Source organism: Rattus norvegicus, chromosome 9, assembly GCF_036323735.1.
Source record: "Rattus norvegicus strain BN/NHsdMcwi chromosome 9, GRCr8, whole genome shotgun sequence".
Lineage (NCBI taxonomy): Eukaryota > Metazoa > Chordata > Mammalia > Rodentia > Muridae > Rattus > Rattus norvegicus.
In genome coordinates this window covers 80,715,881-80,739,425 of record NC_086027.1, presented here as the reverse complement: position 1 = coordinate 80,739,425, position 23,545 = coordinate 80,715,881, and the positions used below count along the sequence as shown (strand labels likewise).

Genomic DNA, 23,545 nt, shown 5'->3' with positions numbered 1-23,545 from the left:
TGTCCAATCTCATATTGTTCCCTTCATGCAGTGTCATAGACTTGACATCTTAGGAAGACACCAGAAATGTCTGTGGACTATTCAATCCATTGTCCTTTACTCCCAAGAATGTTCACAGCAAAAGCTGTGCTGACAGTCCATCTGTCCACCATACACATCTGTCCATCTGTACAGCAAGTGTCTTCTAGTCCTTATCATGTTACCTATTACACAGTCTTGGTCTGTGTTTGTTCTCATAGAACTACTAGGGAGAAAAGATATTTCTCAGTTTAGATTATAGGTCAGGACTTTAAAATTCTTATTGCCAAACAAAAGAGCAGTTGGAAGGAAGGAAGGAAAAAAGGAAAGAAAGAAAGAAGAGAGGAAAGAAGGAAGGAAGGAAGGAAGGAAGGAAGGAAGGAAGGAAGGAAGGAAGGACACCAGCCAACAAGTAGCTAAGAAGTATTAGAAGTTCTCAGGCAAAGAAAGATAACTCAGTTGATGAGATGGGAGCTCAAGCCATCTTCTCCAAACAGCTCACTCTAAGCCCCATTCAAACAAAGAAGAAGCTGGGTGTGGTGATGAGAAGCATTAATCCCACCACTTGGGAGACAGAGACAGGTTTCTGAGTTCAAGGCTAGCCTGGTTTACTTAGTAAATTCCAGGCCAGCTAAGTCAATATGGTGAGATGCTGTCTCAAAACACAAATAAATGAAAACAAAAATAAGACATAAATCCTTAGCTGTGCAAGAACCCAGCAGTTGTGTTTTCTTTATAAAACTTAAAAAATTATTTAACTTCTACCATGAAGATCAAAAGCTACAAAAGATGAATTCAATAAAAGTAGGTGCATATTTTGATCCTATGGATATGGCTTTGAGGCAGTCAAGACCAAACAGCTCCTCCTAGTTGTCATGGAGGGAATGACACTATCAAATCAAGAGTTTCTGTTGAGTCTAACTGAAAGATGTTAAGAGCCAGTCACAGGTTCTGACCACTGTTGCTTGAAGAGATGTGCGTGAAGGTTGCCCCATCCATGCAGATACCCAGAAGCTATTGTTGATTTACAAATTACAGCCAGTTCACTATATCCTCTCAACTTAGCAAATATCATTGTTAGCATTTCTTCTAGGCTCTGCCTTTATCTGGCCACAGCCTGCTGTGTCTGACTCACTATAAAAGGGACTGCTTGCTTGCTCCCTCCTCACTCTCTTACTCTCTTGCTCTTCTTACCCTCTTCTTCCCTCTGTCCCTTCTCTCCCCATCCCCACCCCCATGTGCTCATGGCTGGTCTCTACTACTCTCTCTCTCTCTCTTTCTCTCTCTTTCTCTCTCTCTCTCTCTCTCTCTCTCTCTCTCTCTCTCTCACACACACACACACACACACACACACATACACACATCTTTACTCCCTTCTCAACTTCCCTCCCCATGCCCTAAATAAATTCTATTTCTTACTATATCCTTCTATGGCTGGTACTTCAGGGGGAAGGGATTCCTCAGCAGGACCACAGAGGTATCCCCCCACCCCTACACACACAACACACACACACTATACAGCGCCTCAACAAATATATCCCTGGATTCTTCTTCTTTTTTATAAAACAAACACTGTCGACTACCTTTCCTTATTAATAGTAGACTATTCTATTCTTGGAGCACCTTTTGTTCACAGGTTTGCTTCAATAAGTTTTAGAATCAGTCACATTCTTTTCCCAATTAAATTTGAACCATATGTTGTACTGTTTAAAGAGCCACTAGCAAAGGAATAATAACATGATATTCAGGATGCCTGAGAGGATCTTTTAGAAATAGGTATAGAAAAGAGATGGTGTCAAGTACTTTACTTTGTAATAACATATTCCAAGTGTTTCCCTCTCTTTCTAATACATCTTAAATGTTTTTTGTTTCTTTCTATCACAAGCAAATAGTTAGCTTATTCTGTTAACTAAGAGACAAATGAAATATTTTCAAAAGGTTTACTTCATTAAGAGATCCAGTTCCCCTTATAGAGTATTAGACTTGGAAGGGACATGGAAGTCATTCAATATAAGCCAAGCATGAATATGTTCCCCTTAGGCAACGTCACCAAATGCTTTTATAGCTTTCGTTTAACCACGATAGTACACATCAGTCTGAATCGGTTAGAACATTCACCCTTATGCTGAAGTAAAATGCTCATTTGTGTAATTGCTATCTACTGTCATGAAAGTCAAAGTGCACTGGAAGGCATAACTGCTTTATTCTTATCTTGCTAATTATTGTTTCTTTAGTCACTGAAAATTCTCATCCTATACAATTATATTCTATATTGCTCATCGGTTTGGATGTCTAGAAAAGTAGTTCCTACAAACCGGATTTTAATTCTCAAACGGCTCACTAGACTCCAAACATCAATGGTCAACTTGGCATGATCTAGAATCCATCCAGGAGACAAGCCACAGAGCATGCTTGTGAGAAATTACCTAAAGTAAGTTATTTGAATGAGGTGGGAAGGCCCACCCTATATATGGGAGACAGCATTCCATAGGCTGAGGTCCCACACTACATACAACAAAGGAGCACGCATCCTTCTCCCTCTGCTTCCTGACTGTAAGCGCCTGTCAGTGAACAGCTGTTGCTGCTGCTGCTGTTGCCTTGGCTTCCCTTCAAGACAGACTACACCCTGAAACTGTGAGACAAAAGGCATCCTGCTTTAAATTGCTTTTGTCCGGGTATTTTCTCACAACAAGACAAATTGTTAAGTCTCAAACAAATGGAGGAGAAGCCTATTTAACATATCAAAGCCAAAATGGCCCCCAGGTTCTCCCCCGTCCTTACCTGTTACACAGAATGGCTGGCATACCCCAGCCCTCACCCCCACCCTAAACCTCTCCAGCCCAGGGACCTGAGCTACCCTTCCCTAGATTACCCAGCTACTCTCTTGGTCAGTCTCTTGGCCCAGGCTGCGCCTCTTGGTCAGCAGCTCCTCTCCTCTCACCTCTCCCTTCACAGGGCCCAGTCTAGTCTGATCACATTCACTCTGGAGTCTCCCAGATGTGTCTGCCTCTGGCTGTGTTCTCTTTTATCTACAATAAGCTTTCTCCTCCACCATACCTAGGAGCAATCACGTCCTTTCCTTTTTTATTTCTTTTTTTCATTCACAAATAACTAACACAATTGTTTCTAAAGTTTCTTCTCAAACAACTAACATGAATTCAGATTAGAGAAATGAATTAGACTTTTTTGGGAGTGTTGTTTTTTTTTTTTTTTAATTCCTCCAAATATCAATGTTAAAACTAAAATGTCAGAGTACGCAACAGAAATATTAACGGAGCAATTCTGGAGGTAAATGTTAAACATATGCACACACGTCTTTGCAAAGAGCATCTGCAGATGTAAAACCAAGAGTGCCTTTTGTCATAGACAAATCTACTTGGAAAGTTACATAAAATCACTTTATATGACATATCTTGGCATTTTTCCTTTCTTAATTTGGAAAAAAATATATAGGTATTTCTGGAGAACACAGCTAGTAGTTGTTATGTCTGTAAACTTCAAGTAATCGTATTTCCTTTGCGTCTGGTGATTTTCTGTGAGCAGGTCCTGTACCTCTCCTGGCCCCTTTTCTCACACTGTCTGTTCTCTGGGAAAGTGAAGAGACAGCTGTGCTGTCTTTTCCACCTAGCTTGGGGGTCTTCTTACTGGAGATCTTTGTTACCTTTCTCTTCATTCACGGACTTGGCCTTGCTAGCATGGCTGTGTGCTCTGTGGAGCCATGACTGCCCAACAAGCCATTCGACAGGCAGATGGGACTCCCAAGGTCCTGCCCTTCACTCAGACTTGTTTTAATCCCCCACAGAGCCACTTTCTCTGCCTTGGGCTCCACCCTCTTTCAGTTGGAACCCCTCCCAGAATGTGCTGTTTTAGGTGGTGCACCCTTCAACTCCCTGGATGCCAAAGTGGGAAAACAATGAAAATAGGTTTCATTTACAGAGATGTGCGTTGGGGTGGAACAATCGGACCTCTTTCTGCTTGCTAAAGATAAACTTTCAGCTGGAAACTAAAACAAAGTTAGGCTATGAACCATATTCCTCGCTAAGGAGTATGATCCAACATTCCAGTTATGTTCAAAATGTGTACATAACTTACTAAACATGTGTTTGGCAAGAATAAAGGTACCATTATTCAATTTTTGAAGTTTTTTTTTTAACACAAAGATAGAAGTTATCATGGTCAAGAGATGGGGTGGTTGTTTTTGGTTCCGGACTTTCGGGTTTTTTGAGAAAGGGTCTTTCTACATAGCCCTGGCTATCCTGGAAGGTACTGTGGAGATCAGGTTAGTCCCGAACTCACAGAGATCAGCCTGCCTCTGTCCCTTGAGTAATAACTGTTATTAAAGGTGTGCACCACCATGCTCAACTCTCCTGAGTCTTTTTTAAAATTGTGTCAATTTTGAGCCCAGGGAATAAGAAATAATCTCATGGGCTGGAGAGATGGCTCAGCGGTTAAGAGCACCCCACTGCTCTTCCAGAGGTCCTGAGTTCAAATCCCAGCAACCACATGGTGGTTCACAGCCATCTGTATTGAGATCTGATGCCCTCTTCTGGTGTGTCTGAAGACAGCTACAGTGTACTTATATATAATAAATAAATCTTTAAAAAAAAAAGGAAATAATCTCATTCAGTATGTTTGGATGGCAGATATACAGATGGAGGCACAATGATGTAAATGTGATCAAGTAAACGCTGAGCTATTCCAGCAGAACATTGAACCAGAGTGCCAATTACATAGGAATGTCAACTGATGACTTGACATCATGTCACCCAAACCACAGAGCCACTTAGTATCTCTGCTGTGTCCTAATGGTGTAGGTAGACCAGATGGAGTTTCCTAATGGTGTAGGTAGACCAGATGGAATTTCTTTTTTTTTTTTTTTTCTGGTTTTGCGTTTTTATTGGGGTTTATCATGTGCAGGAGGAACTGCCACCATAAAGTATGCCCCTCCCACCAAGCAGGTCCATTCTAATCCTCCTCCCGGGCCTTCTGCGACTTTTTCTTTTTCTTTGTGCTGCTCTTTGTGCAGCTTGCAGCAGCCTCAGGCTCCTCAGAAAATTTCCTTTTTTTCTTAGGGGTGATGGGGCTCGCTGCCTCTTCGGGTTCACTGGCCACTTCCTCTTTAGGTAAGGACTTCTTTTTCTTAGGAACACTTATGCTGCTAGTAGCCATCTCTTCAAGATCACTGGCCAACTCCTCCTTGGGAAAAGCTTTCTTTTTCTTGGTTTTAGGCAAAGAGACAGGTGGGTCTTCCATTCCATTTTCCTGTAGGGTTTCCTGGGGTTTTAGCTTTTTCTTCTTAGGTTTTTCATTTACCTCCTCACACTCTTCCGGAGTACTACTGTTTTCTGAAAAGGTCAGGGCCAGTGCAGCCAGTCGCTTCTTTTCCTTCTTCAAGCGTTTCTTCTCCTGTTTTTCCAGCTTTCTGGTTATTTCAGCAGCCGCTTCCTCTGCCTGTACCACAGCTTCTTTCATGACATCCAGGTTCTTCCGTGGAATCTCTCCAGTCTCATAGAAAGAAAGCTGCTCTTCAACTTGTTCCCGGAGTTTCTCCCCAAATACACTTGTGGGGACCTCAGAGAAGCAATCAATTCTTGAGGCAATACTGTATTTGTTTGCTAGGTATCGGGAGATATGGCCTTTGTTCTTTGCAGCTGCTCAGCCAATGAAAGTGGAATGAAAAATGAGTCCATATTTTGGTGTGTTACCCCTTGTCTTCAGGGCTCTGGAAACTTGGTCCCTTTTTGCTGGGCCCTGGGAATCAGATGGAATTTCTTAATGGTGTAGGTAGACCAGATGGAGTTTCCTAATGGTGTAGGTAGACCACATGGAGTTTCCTAATGGTGTAGGTAGACCAGATGGAATTTCCTCTCCTTAAGAGGGGCTTCTACTACAATTATATGGCAAGGAAGACAATTAATAAGCAAAGTGCTTCCTGCCACGTCTTCCTGAACCAGGTCACACATCCTCAGCATATGATGGGGTAATTACACCCAAAAATGTTCCCAAATGCTGGGCTAATTTTCAGCCCCCTAACATCTTCCTCTTAGAATAACAAGGTAACTTAGACTGAACGGTACAACTTTGGGGCAGCTAGAAAAAAAAAAAGAAAAGAAAAGAAAGTGAGAATCACAAGTTATATGCAACAGTGGACTGCAGAGGACAGCTCCTCGCACTGTCAGTATCTTACTAAGATTAAGGGAATGCTGCACATATCTGTGCATTGCACATTGTTTGTGCGTGCGTGCGTGCGTGTGTGTGTGTGTGTATGAAAGCATATGGGGTGGGGAGTGAGATGGGCATGTGCATGTGGGGGTTCAGAGAACTACTTATGGCACTCTATTGGGGAACAGATGAGGGCAGGGGTCATGACACTCATGTGGCGGCCAGAGGACTACTTCTGAATGGTTCTTCTCTCATCCCACCATGTGGGTCCTGGGGATTGAACTCAAGTCTTTAGACTTGACAGCTAACGCACCTTTACCCATTTTCTTATTTAGGGTTTTGTTACTATGAAGGGACACCATGACCAAGGTAACTCTTATAAAGGAAAACCTTTAATTGGGGCTGTCTTGCAGTTTCAGATTTCAGAGGGTCAGTCCATTTTCACCATGGTGAGAAGCATGCCAGGGTGCAGGAGAAGGAACTGAGAGTTCCACATCCTGATTAGAAGGCAGCAGGAGGAGACTGGCTGTGTCTAGACACATAGCATGGAAGATCTCAAAGCCTACCCTCCCAGTGACACACTTCCTCCAACAGGGCCACACCTACTCCAACAGGACCATGCCTCCTGATAGTGCTGCACTCCATGGCCAAAGCATATTCAAACCACACATTGAGCACCTGCTGGTTCTGTTGTCAGTGTTAAGGACATCCTTAAACTAGTCTACGTGAGCATTTGTGGCTCATCAAAAACGGAGCCCAATCTGTTCACCATTTCATCTTTGTCTTCAAATTAGTAGTATTTGCCACTCCCCTCACACGTAGTATGTGCAGTGGGGGCCTTTGACCCTTTTGTCCTCTTTCTCATGGGCACCTCTGAAAGGTTCTTTTGAATTTTGCTGCCTAGGCAAAAAGCCTAATATTAAAGCAGTCGGTGAGAAAACATAAAAACGAATCATGAAAGCTGATGTATCATTTGGGAGTGTGCGGCAGCAACAACAACAGAAAGACAGCATTTCAAACCAATGCAGACTGAGAGCCTCAGGAATTGTCACCTCTGGCTTGTTGAAGCATCATCCTCCCCTCAGCAAAGAGAAGTTTACGGAACACTTTTTCTCATGTGTTCAACCTGGTACCCCATCCTTGGAAGAGGTATGTGAAAGAAACGGAACGTTGATCCCTGGGGTTTTCTTCTGTAGTGGATGAGACAAAACCAAGCGGACTGCAAATACAGCAACAAATCTCTTCGGCCACAACGACGACTCAGCTCAGATGCTGGCTGCCACAGTAACCTAAACTCTGTTTTCTCTCTTTAAAACAGACTGCCGATGCCAACTGTGTGCCCAAAGCATGATGACCCACTACCCGCCTGTGATACCTACTGTGTGCCCAAAACATGGTGAACCAGTCCCCACTTGTGATGTCTACCCTGTACCCAAAGTATCATCTTATTTTGGTACGATGAACTAGTACCTACCTGTGATGGCTACTGGGTGCCCAGAGCATGGCGATCTAGTACCCGCCTGTGATGCCTACTGTGTGTCTAAAGAATGATGAGACCTCCTGTTCCCAGAGCTGAAAGGTATGTTTATCGGGAGTCGGTTGTCAAGTACCAGTCTGCCTATCAGAATTGTACGTGATTTTGATTACGCAATTCAGATATTTTTAAACCTTTGAGATAGAAGGTGTGGAAAGGGGTATGTTATATGAAAGTCAGTTTTAATTCCCTTAGGAAAATAATAAAGCCGTGAGACTTAAAATATTACTGTTGAATCATGTCTGGGCAAGGTAACTATAAAATAGCAGGGGGAAAAAATACTATCCAAATTTGAAAGAGCTTGATGTTGTTCTATGCCAAAGGTCAGCAAACTGTTCCTAAATGGACACAGTAAGTATTTTCAGATTCGTGACTAATATGTGAATGTGGCTTCTGTCACAAGTCTCAACTATGCCATGAAAGTACAAAGGCTTTTAAATAAAACACTAGCAACCTGCATGCAAGCAGTACCAGCACCCGATAGACTGGAACAGGAGGAGCGGAAGTCTGAGGCCATCCTGGTCTGCATAGAGACCCTGGGAAGAGACGAGGAGAGAAAAGGGGGAGGAAGAGAGAAAGAGAAGAGACTGTATTCATTTGGAGGGGATGGGAGTGATGGCTCAGCTGGTAAAGCACACGTGTGAGGACCCAGGTTCTGAAGTGCAGTACTAACTGAAATGCTGAACTGGGAGTGCGTCTTCGATTTCAGCACTCAGGAGGTGAAGGCAGGGGGATGCCCCAGAACAAACTGGCTGGCTCGACTAAATATATCCCTGTGCTTTGGGCTAAATCAAGAAAGCCTGCTTCAATGAACAAGGGAAGAATAACTGAGGAAGACTCCTAACAGCAGCCTCGAGTCTCCACGTCCATGTTGCAGTAAATATTTTAAAAGGCAGAACCTTTTAGCCCACGCTAGTGACGGCACCCATTGGGCCACATGGCACTGCGGGGTATCTTTATTTCAGCGCCTCCACGCTGCCCCCAAATACTGTCAGACCCAGGCGGTCCTCGAGCCGTTCCAGTGTGGCCACACTGGTCTCTAGTGTTAGTTTCGGCACCCGTGGGGCCAAATGGAACTAACCATAATTTTTCTCTGATTAGTAACTCTCCTGGCAGCTCTCTGCTAGCCCCAAACTCTCTGGTTCCAGCTACCCAGTAAAATCAGGGTTCTAGAAGTCCAGCAGCAGCTGGCCTATCATGGCTCCCTGCCACAGACAATGACCACACTCCCTGCAACCACCCCCTGGTAGTTAAGGTATAAACTCCCAACTACCCAATGAAATCATGACTCAATAAGCTATAATTTATCAATTATATTTATATGTTAAATTCACAATCCACAATACATCCACACAATAAACTCACAACCAATTGATAAGGATATAAACCATTTACCTATATAAGATAAATTTACCTATAGAAATCCATCCCTTAAGATATATATTTAACTACCTAGGGCCATTCAAGACCACCAGGATCTGGGTCATCCTTCTCCGTCTCCATCTTGATGATTCTCCTACTTTCCCATCTCTCTCACCTCACAAAAACTTTGTCCCCTCCTTACTTTTTTACTGTCCAATCATGGTCTTGACCTAATTTGTGCCAGCCCTCACCTGCATATAGACATCAACCTACACATCCATGTACACACATATGCATGCACATCTACACACTTACACACACACACACACACACACACACACACACACACAACCCCCAACTACAGACACTTGCAAAAAGAAAAAAACACTTCTGAACACTGAAATTTGAGTATCATTCGATACTTTCCTATCATAAAGTGTTACTTCTTTTCATTTTCCCCCCATCATTTAAAAAGATCTAAAATTAAGAAGCCTGGTTTTGTAGCACAGTTAGTAGAATAGCATAGCATGCACAAAACCCTGGTTTGATCCCTGTACTTGTTAAATCAGAAGATCCTGAATAGACTCTGGAATCTGAAAGCTTGGTCTCCAGTTGGTGGAGCAATTTAGGGAGAATTAGGATGTCAGGCCTTCTTGGAGGAATTATGTCACTGAGGTGGCTTTGAGCGTGGCCAAGCTTCTTGCCATTTACTAGTGTACTCTTTGCTTAGTGCTTGGCATTCAAGATGTATGAGTGTCCAGGTTCAGTTCACCGTCAAGGACTCTAACCCTGTGAAACTGCAAGCCCCCAAAAAATTGTCTCTTCCATAAGTTGCCTTGGTCGTAGGGTTTCATCAGAGCAATAAAAAATTAATTCACACAATCTCCAACAGTGTATAAACCAAGATTGGTGGTATAGACCTTTAATCCCAGCACTTGGGAAGTGGAGGCAGAAAGACCAAAGGTTAAAGGTTATCCTCAGCTGCATAAAAAGTTCAAGAGCCACCTGAGATACACGAGACACACACACACACTCTCTCTCTCTCTCTCTCTCTCTCTCTCTCTCTCTCTCTCTCGCACACACACCATATTATTTAATATATAATATATTAAAGTCTATTAGCTGAACACACACACACACACACAAGTACACACACAGACACACCCCATATTACATACCCGTGATATATAACAACACACAACGAACAGTCCCACTGCAAATGAGAGTAATGGGGAAATAACATGGGAAGACCCACGGGACCAAAACAAGGCCCAAACCCCAAATCCTGCAGTTCCATCACCAGCATCCAGAGCACTTGGTGTCGTGATGGGAGCTCCAATGGGTTTGGGTAGTCCCACTCCTATTAGGCTTGCAGTTTACAACCCACACCATTTCTCTATTGAGTTGTGTCCACTCAGTCTTCAGCTTCATTCCGCTTATATTCACTTTTCTGGCACCTCCAACACCTAGCACTCTCTATTGTCGCTTGAGCTCTATCCTCAAAGCTTTATGCTTCACCTTCTCAAGGCTGTTTGCAGGGAATCTGACCTGTTTGACATTCACACTCCCCGCCTCCCAATAACCCCCATTCCCATCCTGTCCCAGACCTTCCTTCTTTGACATCTCAGGCCTTGTTTTTATGATCCCATAACCCTTGTTCCTTTCCACACTTGCAAAATTAGCATTATAAGAATTATGTTAATGTTGGCCACCATTTTCAAGTGGTAACCAAGGTCCCTCTGGACCACAGTGGCATTTGTCTCTGTGTGCCTCATGACTGAGTTTGATGGACAAATCCTGGTGAGTTTATCCCCTAGGCATGCCTGGGCACTCTAGACACCCCAGAGACGCTCCCTTCTGAGAAGAAAGTCTTTTTTTAAAATGAGCTAAATCTTGAGATGCCTTTAAGGCATCATTCCCATGGTCCCAGTGTACCTGCATTCTTTAAACTGTCTCTATCTCTTTACAACCACCTTTCCCTGGGATCCAACTTTGAACATGATTCTTTTGTAGAAAAAAAAATCACTTTCTCCCCCAAATCCTTCTGTTCTGTTTTTTTTTTTTTCACTTCAAATTCTCACTGTATACTTGGCTAAAAGTGACCAGCAACACCCGTGTCACAGTGCGAATGCTAGGCTGTCCTGAAATTTCCCAATGAGTATGTCGTCTTGTAACTCAGTCTCTCCCGGAGTCTCTGAAAGCCATTTACAACAGTGTAGCATGAAGCCTCATCTGTACAGACGGTACTGCTAGTGACATTCTCACCTGGTGAGTTGTCCATCAAGATTACCTAGTATGAACCTCTGCTTTTGCACGCTCAGGCTTCTAGCCCACGTCATAAAAAATTTTTCAAATTCCTCCCTGCAAACCAGTTCAGATGCTTTTGAATGACCCTACTCACCTGCAAACAATTTCCTGTTACTCAGCACTTCTAGGTGCTGTGACCAAATACAGGAGAGAAACAACTGAAGGGAAGGAACACTTCTCCTCTCACCCGTTCTGTTCCATGTAGAATCCCGATCTATAGGATGGTTCTGCTCACAGCCAGGATAACTTTTCTCTTCGTACTGAATGTGCTTGAAAATATGCCCCCTCCACCAGCCAGGCTGGTGCTGTACTACTCCTGGAGACACTTCTCAGTCCAATTAAGTTGGTGATCAAGACTGGCTTCAGGAATCTCTCTCCCTCTCCCTCTCCCTCTCCCTCTCCCTCTCCCTCTCCCTCTCCCTCTTCCCTCTCCCTCTCCTCCCCCCCCCCCCCCCCGCCAAAACTGAGGACACTAAGGATCAGGCTTCAAACTGAGAGGATGGCAAAACATGTTCAATCTATAACAAATATCTATGTAAAGTTTTGAATATGTTACTAGGTATACCTTTACAACATCAACACCTTCAAGAGATAGCCATTAACTATCCCTTCTGATTTCTGACCTAGTTACTAGAATTGCTTCATTGCTTAAATATTCTGATAATCTTGGCACATCAGGATATTTGAGCATTGAGGAGTAAGTTTTTTTTATTTTTTATTTTCCAAGAAAGTGAACAATTCTTGTTTGCATGACTGCTTGTCACATCTTGGTAGCACTTTTTTCATTTTTCCTGGCCTCTCATTGTCTTTTTTAATTCAGAGACATAACAAAAAGAGAAAAGAAAATAATCTAAGCCAAAGAATAGTTAAAACATTCAGTTTAAATCAGGTGTCTTAGTAATTCTTGTTTCTCGTTATTTAGGTTCTTAGATTTGACTGTTATAAAGTGTACAATAAAAGAGTTTATGCTTTATATTTAGAAGTGACCATTGTAAGATTCCTTCCTTAACTTAGACAAGGCATATTTTTTAAATTCAAGAGCTACATCTTCAAAATAACCAAGAAAAAGAAGATGTATGATATAGAAATCGTTTGCTTTCTAAAAACTGCTTTGAATCCTGATGCAATGGCTTTACTTAAAGGATGCAGAATTCAAAGGCAATTGGAAGACATTCTTTTGACAAGATGATCCTTTGCTCAGATAGCTAGTGTCCTAACAGTTACTATCCCACAAGAACTTTCCAGGAAGACTCGGATCTTCTCCACTATATACATATCAGCATAGCTGCAGACTCCTGCTTCACATCTCGTTCCTGGGGAAGGGAAAGAGGCTCACGGACAGGCATGGTTCAATCAGCTTATGGTAACTCGTTTCTTTTGACTTGAAAGTTTCTAGACTGCAGTCCGGCCATCTTGCTTGCTGGATTGCAGGTAGTCCTAGAGCATCTGCCAAGCAATAAAGAGCCAGCTTTCAAGACTCAGAAACTCGAAAAGAATAGTCACAGTCTTGAGTACTGAGGGGTGTGACAGAATATCCACAGAAGATTAATACAAACGTCTACACAGTTCAGAAGAACCTGAAGACGAGAATTGTCTCAACTGTGAAAGGAGTTTGCCATCACCAAATGACTTGGTTGGCTGTTCATAAAAAGCCAATTCTATACATGGTCATCGGCAGAAAACGCAACAGAACAAAATAAATCAATTATTTTCTTTTGAGGATATAGATAGTAAAAGAAAGAGTAAGGTCAGACTTCTTACATGGTCTTCACCGCTCAGTCATCTGGAGCTTGAAGTTCCATCCATGAGCAAGTGGCTATGAGTGGCTCCTCAGAAGACATGTCCACTGCTCTGTTTCTTATAACCAGACACAATCTTCAGTGGAGAGCAGCTTACGTTGGTCTATATCATAGATATGCTATCATAGGTACTACCGAGTAAGCACTTTCTTGACAGGCTCAAACTGGGCACAAGTCACTGAATTCTAATGGGCAGAGATGGTTCAGAGGCAGCATCATGATCAAAGGACCCGTCCTTTGCTGACATTGCCACCACTAACATTTTAAAATGTGGTAGCCATTAGGAGAGAGATTTACTCCACAGATTTCCTTCAGGTAGCCTTCTAGGAACCTGCAACAACATCCTGTGTGCAGCCTCAAAACTTATCCACATGCATCCAGGCAATGAGCCATCCTTAATAAAGGGCAATGTCGGGGTTGGGGATTTACCTCAGTGGTAGAGCGCTTGCCTAGCAAGCGCAAGGCCCTGGGTTCGGTCCCCAGCTCCGAAAAAAAGAAAAAGAAAAAATAAATAAATAAAGGGCAATGTCGTAAATGCTCATGTTCTGGCCTTCCTTTGCAGCTGCTAAATCTCTTAAGTGCCATGAATGAACAGTCATTACAGGTGGTGTCTAGGAACCATCCTGATGAATGCCACATTGCTTGGATGTCACACTGTTTAGTCTTCATTATCTTCTACTTGTTCCCCACTGTTGAGACTCAAAAAGTCACAGATCTATCAGCAGCGCACGTGGCAAGGGTTACTATCTTTTTGGTCTACTATGGCAGTGGATTTAGGCAGTAGAAAGTTGTGTTATGGTATCAAAGACTATGGAGGCTGTAATTGAAATAGAACCAAGCACATGAGATCTATGCCATCAAAGTCTGCTCAACATTTTGGACTTGGGACAACAGAGACAGCAGAACAGAGGCTCATTTATGTCACTTTAGTTTAGAAACTACTCAAAGACCAGAGTATCCGGGTGCTGTGGTGCACACCTGTAGTCCCAGCTACTCGGGAGGCTGAGACAGGAGGATCGCTTGAGTCCAGGAGTTCTGGGCTGTAGTGTGCTATGCTGATCGGGTGTTCACACTAAGTTTGGCATTAATATGGTGACCTCCCAGGAGTGGGGGACCACCGGGTTGCCTAAGGAGGGGAGAACTGGCCCAGGTCAGAAACGGAGCAAGTCAAAACTCCCGTGCTGATCAAAGACCAGAGTAAATCTGTCCAGCTCTAACATCTGAGAGATCCTAGATGTCTCGGGGATCAAGGACTTCTTTCAAGTGCTTGGTTACTCTGTCCAGTGAATAATGACCAATCTACATCAAGCTACCTTCAAACTGTTTGGTTCTTATTAGATTTATTAGATTAGACTTATTAGATTTCTCATGGTCTTATTCTTCTCTTTGTTTTATGTTGTTTTGTTTTTTTTTCTTTTAAGACATCAACACTGACCATTGATCTTTTTCCTCTTTTAGGAAGATCCCCTCTTAAAAATACTGTGGAAGCTGGGTCTGGCTATGAATGTGTTTAACACTGAGGAGGCAGAGGCAGGTGGGTCTAGGCCAGCCAGGACTACACAGTGAGTTCCAGGCCAGCCAAGACTATACAGTGATATTCTGCATCAAAAATAAACTCTTATGGGCTCCTCCAAGACTCTAAGCAAGCCTTGACCCCTGAGTCATCTGTGGAAACATTGACTCTTTCTTCCAAGTCGGCCTGTCCTCTATGTGTTAGTCACTGGTTCCCTATTTAAGTTTAAATATGTCTTCAGAGCTTGTGTTACCATTTCTTATTTCTTATTTTCCTTCAAATTGCAGACTCCCCTTTGGCCAGACATTCTCTCTCCTTCTCCCCAGATGACATAACTAAGTCACCAGGTGCTCAGGTGGCAGCTGTAGGAGAGGTCTGTGTGGCAGCCATGCTGGGGTCTGGAGTCATGAGGCTCCATCAACACCAGCTGTAGAGTTCAGGCAGCTTACTGACAATCCTGCCCTTTCCATAAGGGCAACGGTCCCAGAGGATCAGGGCTCACCGTAAGAAACTCGTAACTTAATCACTTCTTTAAAGATGCTGTTCCCCTGCTTAAGGTCCCAATGAGAGGTTATGACTGATAAGGATTTCAACAGGTAGATTTGAGGGGAGGAAAAATCCTTCAATCATACTAGTCCTCTTAGCAGGGACCCAGAAATATTTATTGGACAGTCTACATTTACGACTCAGCAGTAAATAGCAAAACATTAGGGGAGTTTGGCATAGAAACCACAAATCTAGTCTGTGTGTATATACTAGAAAGAGAGAGGAAAGCCAGAAAGAGAGAGCGCTGTGATACAGAGGCATCAACACCAGGACTAAGCTAGCAAATGAAAAGAAGGGAAGCCATGGGAGGCAGAGCCTCCTATAAAAGCCTGGCTCTATAACCAATGTGCCTACAGGGCCTTCATGAATAAAAGGTATATTTCTGTTTCAGACAGCAGCCCCAAACTGAATGACCCAGGTCACTGGTCAAGTTCTGCTCACCAGGGTTTTTCAGAGCCAAAAAAAAAAAAAAAAAATCCAAAACATTTTCATTATCTTTACGGTAAATGCTGGACGTCAGCCACATCTTCATTTCTGCTGGTCGGAATGAGCTGAAGGAGTCACGCTGCGGAATGACTTCCCCACCCTGGATCTGAAACATGTCACTTCTCACATTCCACTGGTGAGGATGATGTCTACTGTGTATCTAACCACCAGGGAGGCCGTAAACAAAGTCTACTGTGCATGAGAAGACTTGCCCAGAAAAGACTGTCCCTGCCATCCCCCTAAAAATATGCAATGTGAGGGGGAAAAAAGATTTCCTAGTAGGAATGAAGTCAATGCCCTCCATTAAGCACGTGACAGTGTTATTTGGGAGAAAAGAGTCAATGAAAATTCCGAGAGCTGATATGGAGAAACACTAAAGTAGGATCATGGTGAGAAGGATAAATGTTAGAATGTCCAGAGTCATCGGAGCCATGAGTAACAACTTCGCATAGAAACTAATGGGCATCACCTTATTTACATACAAATTACATTAGACAAAAAGAGACACTATCATTATCTACCAATTAGCTTGATAATGATTAAAGTCAGCACCTAGCCAAACCATGGTTATAGTATTTATTTCCTGTGGTGCCTTTTTCCTCATTGGGTTTTTTTTTTTTTTTTTTTTTTTGGTTCTTTTTTTCAGAGCTGGGAACCCAACCCAGGGCCTTGCGCTTCCTAGGCAAGCGCTCTACCACTGAGCTAAATCCCCAACCCCCATCCTCATTGGGTTTTTACTAAATTCTTTTTCCCATTTCAACCTTTGACATCATGCCTCAAGAGCAGTAGAATTTGTTTTCAAACAGTGGGACGGTAGAAAATGATATAATACCAGATAAGCAGACCGGGAATATTAAAGTAACAGTAAAAATTTTATGGACTGAAAAATTGCCAAAAGTAACATTTTTTTCTGGACTCCAAATGAAAGGGCCACAAAATAGACTTTCTAAAAATGCATAATCCGTGGGCTGTCAAAATAGACCAATGGGTAAACATATATGCCTGTCCTTAAACCTCACAGCTTGAATCCAATCCTGTGACCCACTTTGTAGGAGAGAAGTAACTCTTAAGGGTTGTCCTCTGATCTCCATAGGTGTGCCAAGGCATTCATGCACCCACACAGTTACACACAATACATTAAAAAAAATACATAATACAATCCCAAATTATAACTGAAGTATGGTGCAAAAAGGATAATATTTTTCTCAGTTGTTGAGTAGCGTATTTACACTGTCAGAAACACAGGAGCCCCTTAGTAACTGCTCATGTGGAGGCGGGAACAAATTGCTGCCTCACATGAAGCAACCATTCCTTGTGACAGGATGTTCGAGGCCGGGATGCCACGTACTGTCCCCGTGGGACAGACAGAGGAATATGACAAAGTGAGGACAATGTCTCAAAATGCTAGGAAAAACCTCGCCTAGTAAATGATTTGAACAATTTCGTTGCTAGATATTTATCCAACGGGGAAAAAAATCCATTCGTACAAAGAATGATTTATTCATATAATAAACAAAGATGAATATCAAAATAGTCATCCCCAGCAGAAGAGCCAGATCACATAAAAGTAGAAAATGCAAACTAACCCAAGGTGTCAGGGAGTTGACTCATCAATGGTGAGGGACAGGGAGGACAGGAGGAAAACAGTCACACCAAGGACCAGAGCACTTTTAGTCACTCTTATCAGAGGCAACCCACCTTGTGATGTACACATGACAAGCCTTATCGAAGTGTATGCCTCAAACGCAGTTGAAACCTGAAGGGACAATTTTCAAGAAAACGACAAACCATCTTTTAAAACGTCATAACGCTCTAATCACCTTCCTCTCTTCCATAAATGGGAGTGGCCAGAGGCACAATTTGCAGAACCATCTGAGTCAGTTGTTTAAGTGATAATCACTTAAACACTCTAAGCATTTGTAATTAGTTCAAACGAGAAGGAAACGGGGGTGGGGGTGGGGGAACCACCACACTTTAAGAAAGAATAGTTAAAAGGGAAAGATACTCGTTTTCTGAAGAAAAACATCTTCCCACTTATGGTGTTGCAGGCCTGAACTCAACAGTTCTTTGTCACTTAGGACAAAATCAGGACAGAATTGGTGTGCTCCCCAGAATTTCATACTGTGTTTACCTTTTGTCTTGTCCTCCTAAACTGAAGGTCTTAATCAGTAGGGTCCTCAGCATTCGTATTATTTTAGTCAAAGCTTGACTGGAAGAAGAAAGTAGGCAGACCAGCTGATTGCGTCTATGGATGAAGTCTCGGGAACCTTGCGGATACAACATCCGCTGACAGAAACAGGCCTGCTTTGCAAGAGAGGATAAATCACCAAGTATCTTTGAGATGGACTGCAGAGGAATTACGGCTCACAAACAACTGACAAAGACATTGCAGTTGAGAAGTCTTCACGACCCTGTGAGAAGTTTCAAAGTCCTGAAGAGAAGCTGTCTTCCTAAACATCACCTTGTGTTGTAACTGTTGCACGATACAAGCAAAAACATCCTTCATTTTTATGTACAGGGCATCTGCAGATTTATGAAGCACATTTATTTGTTTGTTTATTGTCAGGGTTTTTCTGTGTAGCTCTGGCTATCCTGGAACTTGCTCTGTAGGCTAGGCTGGCCTCGAACTCCCAGATCTGCCTGCCTCTGTCTCCCCAGGGCTAGGGTTGAAGGTGTGTGTTATCTCACCTGCCTGCCGATTCCAACTCTTGGCCGGATTCAAGTGATTTGGTGGACACATCAGGATTTGCATTTGGTAGCAGTATGTTCATTGTATTAAAGCACTTTATTCTGGGAAAGCTATTGTGTTGGAGGGTACAGGATCAGCAGATTGGAGAGCTACAAGGGGAAAGCCATACCCCGATACTAACTCTTCAGTCTGGAAGGGAATTATGTGTCTTAACCATATTGTTACCATGTAAAATTAAACCACGCATAATTGTCATGATTGGAGACTGCTAGAACTTGGACTGTATTCCATCAGAAAATAGAATTCAGATGGTGTTTACAGAAAGACTTCGGGGTTAAGTTTGTTACCAAAGTTGGAACAATGGATAAATAAGCGATGGTTAAGGTTTCAAGAATTAGAAACTAAGAAATATTGTCACACTTGGGGCCGGAGAAACAGCTCAGATATGAGAACATACTGCTCTTCTAGAGGATCTGAGCTCAGCTCCCAGTATCCAGGGTCTCAGGTTGGGCAGCTCACAATCACCTGTAACTCCAGCTGCATGAACTCTCTTTTTCATACACATATCTATGTACATATGTACGTACGTATGTATATATACATATACATACATACATACATACATACATACATACATACATATATATATATATATATATATATATATATATATATATAGTGTGTGTGTGTGCGTGTGTGATTTTAAAATCTTAAGAGCACTCACTGCTCTTCCGGAGGTCCTGAGTTCAATTCCCAGCAACAACCGTCACAATCCAATGCCCTCTTCTGGTGTGGCTGAAGAAAGGGATGGTGTCCTCACATACATAAAATAAATACATAAATCTTTAAAGAAAAAAGAAGTAAAAATTTTGTCACCCTAGGCCACCATGAGTAGGACACAGCTCTTGAGAGCTGGCCTCCTCCTAAGGGAGCATCCTAAAGGAGATCTGATCTGGATCCGAGTTCCACAGCTCTGCCTATCTTCTGATGTATTCTCTCTGACCCACCCTATCCCCAGGAATAAATTTGATTAGAATTCTAATGGAATAAATTAACAACTACAGAAGCTTATTTTTTATTTAATTTGACCGTATTTGTTTACTTTAGAAAAACCCATTCTCTAATCTTTTACCCACCCCAAATCCAGACCAATCTTGATCTGTATTGCCCCCACTTTGAAAAGGCAAGTTCTAGGAGAAGAAAGCTGCTATCAGAAGGGCTGGGGTGGGGTAGGGAGGACACTTCCTGCTCCCTTTCCTCCGGTATTCCTGCAAGCAGGCAGCTGGCTGAATAATCCTGAGGGCCAGGCCCCAGGGCCAAGAGCAAAGCAAGCTGATCTGGAGGAAGAGCTGAGGTAAAGTCAGAGAGTTTCCCACGTTGCTTGTAACTTATGTGGGGCAAAAATCACTTCGGGGAAAGCCATGAATGTCTTGGTGAAGGACATGAATTTTATGTCAGGGACCTTAATTTAAATTCCAACCCAGTCTCTCATCTTTAAACTCTGAGCCTCAGAGAGTAAAAAACGAAGCTGTTAATATCTATTTCTGGCAGTTGCTTTGTGGACAAAGTTAAATAACACAGGCAAAGTACTGAGTACTGCTCCAGGCTGTGGTCTCTCCGTAACCAGAGAAGCAGTCCTTAGACTCTTTCTTCATTTACCAAGTGCTTCCCCCACCCCAACTCCCTCCAGGGGAGCACTGAGGATAGCGCTGGGCCTCTAGAGACCAACCCTAAAACAGACCATTCCCACCAAACTTTCAGGTTAGGAGAGAGTCTCTATCTAGTCTTTCATATTTGATTCAACATGGCCAAACTAGGCAGAAGGGACTTGGGGCTTAGCAAAGTATGCTTGACATGTTCAAAACCATGGGTTCAATTCCCCTCCCTCAACCCCCATTTGTCCACCCAAAATTAGTCAGATACCATGAGACTGAACAGCCCTTGTTTGTACAACGAGCGGGAGACAGTAGCACAGCAGTGAATAGGTTTCTATGTGACCTCTCTTAGATGAACTAGTCTAATGTTGGTGATGACACACATCCTGTAGTCAATGGCTTTATCGGTGCTTTGGTGGCAAGAGTGAGATTACGAAGCCATACGCTGTTTCTCTAAGACTGGTGATATAGAAAATGCCATTCTAGAGATTTCCTGAGCCCTAGGTTCTGGTTTGTGAGGAAGAGAGGACAATGGGACTTTCCTGTAAGCTCTTGTTGGGGGCTGGTGCCACAGCTTAATGTTGAGAGCACAGGCTTAGCACACTTCCGGCTCTGGGTTCCATTCGCAACTCGGCAAAACAAGACAGCTGTTGGTAGGAGAGTGAGAAACTGCAGCTTAGATTAGTGTTTAATAAAGTCTACTTACTTACTCTCTTCTATTAGGCTATTGGGATGTTACGATTCTGTGCATGGGAGCAATGCCTTCCTTTTACATGTTTTAAGCAGTGATTTTAAATGTCCATTTCATGCTAGTAAAACTTTCATAGCTAATAAAACAATATATTGAATTGACCTAGGATGTGATTCAGTATCAATTTTGAGAGGACCATATTTTTGTCTTCATTTCTATAATTCAATTGTATATGACCTTAATTTTTTACCACTAAGCACCAAGAATGACTATTGCCACCTCTACCACAATAGTCTACTACTGGCATACATCTTTACTTAAAGCACAATATTCATGGTTATTTTTATGCATCTGATTCTACCTTAATGACTGGTTGCATACGAAACATGCAATATGTAATTTGTAAGTATGTGGTGGTAAAAAAAAATAAAACTAATTTAAATATGAAAAATATTTCAAGTTTTTTTTTCTTTTGTGTCATTCTTCTAAAACAAATTGCCAACATAACAAAATTGGACTTCAAATCATGTTGCCAACATAAGATAAAGCCAAGATGAAAAAAGAAACAGCAATTAATATAAATAAAAGTTTCCCACCCACATGTTGCCTGTCTTGGGCAGTGGAGACAGTCTGAAGAAGTGATCCAGCTGCACGGTAGTTCTCTCTGTTTTACTAGATGAAGTTGACTCCTTTGCGAAGCCTTTGGGAGTTACATCATTCTAATGAGAAAAGAGCATTCCCGTTAAGGAGCAAAAGGCATAGATTAAGACCTTTTAAAGTGCTGATTTTTTAAAAAAAATTTTTTTAAGGTATCTTTAAATATAAATAAAATGCTTATTAAGTTAAAATTAGCCAGCTTTCATGGTGTAATTTAAAAGCTGTTATCAAATATTTGCTCCCTCGTTGCAGGCTTCCTCTGGAGTCTGAACAAACTGCTCCTGCACTCTCTCCACACGGGCTGCCCACGGGACAGCTTATGTTTTTTCTGCACCTGTGCTTAATGAACAGCATTTCTGCAAACATGGCTTTTTTAAGGAGAAAATGAAGGAAGGATTTCACAAAAAACCAAAACCAAAACAACACACTACCCCCCCCAAAAAAAACCCAAACCCCCTAAAAACCAAAATAAACAAAACAACTGTAATCTTCCATCCAACTTACTGATAGAAAATCAGGACATTCATACTACAGGGTTCGGAGGCTGAAAGTTTCAAGTTCACCCAGCCAAAGACTTCCGGTGGCAGGACTGAGAGAGTGACAAAAGGATAAAGGCCAAAGATTTTCAAGGGAAAAAAAAAAACCCCAGCCACTGTCACCCAGTTGTATTCTTTGAACTCTAGATGTTCTTATCAGGGGTTCCCCTCCCCCAATAGGCAAGCAATTTGGTCAGTAGAGACACTAACTATAACGTTTATTAGTCTTACCCTTAAAACGTATCCCATGGGCTGTTTCTATTGCAGTCCTGAGTGAATGGGTCTAATAAGTGATCTTTGCTCTTCTCCCAACTATGACTTACACTCAAAAGAAGTCAATCCAATTCAAATACTATGCCACACGCACTCTTAATCGTCTCCCTCCAACAGCAAAGTATCTGAAGAATGTACCCCACAAATGCTTGTGCTCCCTTTTCCTAGTGAAACTTTAAGGTGTCAGAAACCCTGGGAAAATTCTGCCACCATGACAGTTACAGAGGGAGGCGAGGTGGCACTGCCCTTCATGGTTAGTTGTGTCTTTGGTCACATTCATACCCTCACACACAGACAGCTAGTGCCCCAAGGAGCCGATGGGGGAAAGGAAAGCCACCGGTATACTGAATTCAGGCCAACACCCCCCTAGGAAAAACTAAGAAATGAGGACGTTCTGTTGCTGCAACCTAGGATCAGGTCTTTGAAATAAAACCAGAAAATGCTAAAGTACTACAAACAAAAGGGCCAAACAGACAAACAAAACAACCCTCCCAAAACAAAACAAGCCGACAACAGCAACAACAACAAAAACACCAAAACAAACCCCCAAAAGTTTGGTGAGATATAACTTCGACTTATTCCCTAGAATTAGAGTTACAGATGCTTTGTGAGTGGTCATGATCATGTGGTTGCTGGGAATAGAACCCAGGTCCTCTGGAAGAGCAGCCTGTGCTCATAACCATTGAGCTGTCTCTCCAGTGCCCTGACCCTCAACTGTAGTCTTTAAGATTTAATTATCTCTGAGCTAGAGAGAATCGACTTGGAATTGGAAGTGAAATGGATGTGGAAGGATACTGTAGCAAGGCTGGTTTACCTTAATTAAGAAAATGTCTCCATGTCCAAAATCAAAACCAAAATACAGCTTTCAAGTAAAAGCATTTCTATAAAATTCTGCCAAATATTTTTGCTTGTGGGCCACAGGAGATATTTTCTATGGGGCTGAAGGAGAAAACTTTCTTCTGAAATGTAAAGTGGGTTCCCCGCAAAGTTCTGTAATAAGTATATTATTCTAAAGTATTTTGAGTATGGTAAATATACTGAACTATCATGTTTTTGTGACAAAATTCTTTTCTAACCGCTTATTTCCTTCCTCCAGGATCTGCCATATTTGTGGAAAGCCGTCCCCTCAGGTTTATCTAGCAAGCATCCTGATTTCCAGGTATCCTTCTCTCCCCTGGAGAGAGCACTTCCCAGAACTTCACTGTTTTACAAGGAGCCCTTTTATATCTGAAAGAGAAAACCGTTTTGTCAAGGGATGATGAGAAATTCCAAAAAACTAAGTCAGACGGGATTCTAAATTTGGGGGAATGTATGGCA

At 42.4% G+C, this 23,545-nt stretch overlaps 1 protein-coding gene and 2 long non-coding RNA genes across 7 annotated transcripts in view; 1 reads left to right on the top strand and 2 right to left on the bottom strand.

Annotated features, from left to right (window-relative positions):
• Nucleotides 1-23,457, top strand: part of LOC120094699 (uncharacterized) — a 28,792-nt gene extending 5,335 nt beyond the window's left edge. Inside the window, exons 1-4 of one of the 3 annotated variants that reach the window (XR_005489180.2) lie at nucleotides 6,428-7,329; nucleotides 7,499-7,759; nucleotides 14,641-14,716; nucleotides 23,325-23,457. This is a non-coding gene — a long non-coding RNA (uncharacterized LOC120094699). Of the gene's footprint in view, nucleotides 1-6,427; nucleotides 7,330-7,498; nucleotides 7,760-14,640; nucleotides 14,768-23,324 lie in introns of those variants that run through there. The other 2 variants (XR_010055018.1, XR_010055019.1) reach the window with 2 other exon arrangements.
• Nucleotides 4,879-5,762, bottom strand: LOC102554284 (nucleolar protein 56-like). Its single transcript, XM_039084632.2, has one exon. It carries the CDS (start codon nucleotides 5,488-5,490, stop codon nucleotides 4,984-4,986), a length of 507 nt encoding a protein of 168 aa, XP_038940560.1. The 5' UTR covers nucleotides 5,491-5,762; the 3' UTR covers nucleotides 4,879-4,983.
• On the bottom strand, nucleotides 11,882-23,362 carry LOC102554186 (uncharacterized). 3 transcript variants are annotated; one of them, XR_010055017.1, is made up of 6 exons: nucleotides 21,924-23,362; nucleotides 21,363-21,481; nucleotides 19,141-20,718; nucleotides 17,859-18,028; nucleotides 13,145-17,483; nucleotides 11,882-12,829 (listed from the first exon to the last, which is right to left on the bottom strand). It is a non-coding gene; the product is annotated as an uncharacterized LOC102554186 (long non-coding RNA). The 3 variants fall into 3 exon arrangements; XR_357093.5 differs by having other exon boundaries at nucleotides 17,426-17,483; XR_005489179.2 differs by lacking the exon at nucleotides 13,145-17,483.
• Nucleotides 23,458-23,545: the final 88 nt, after the last annotated feature.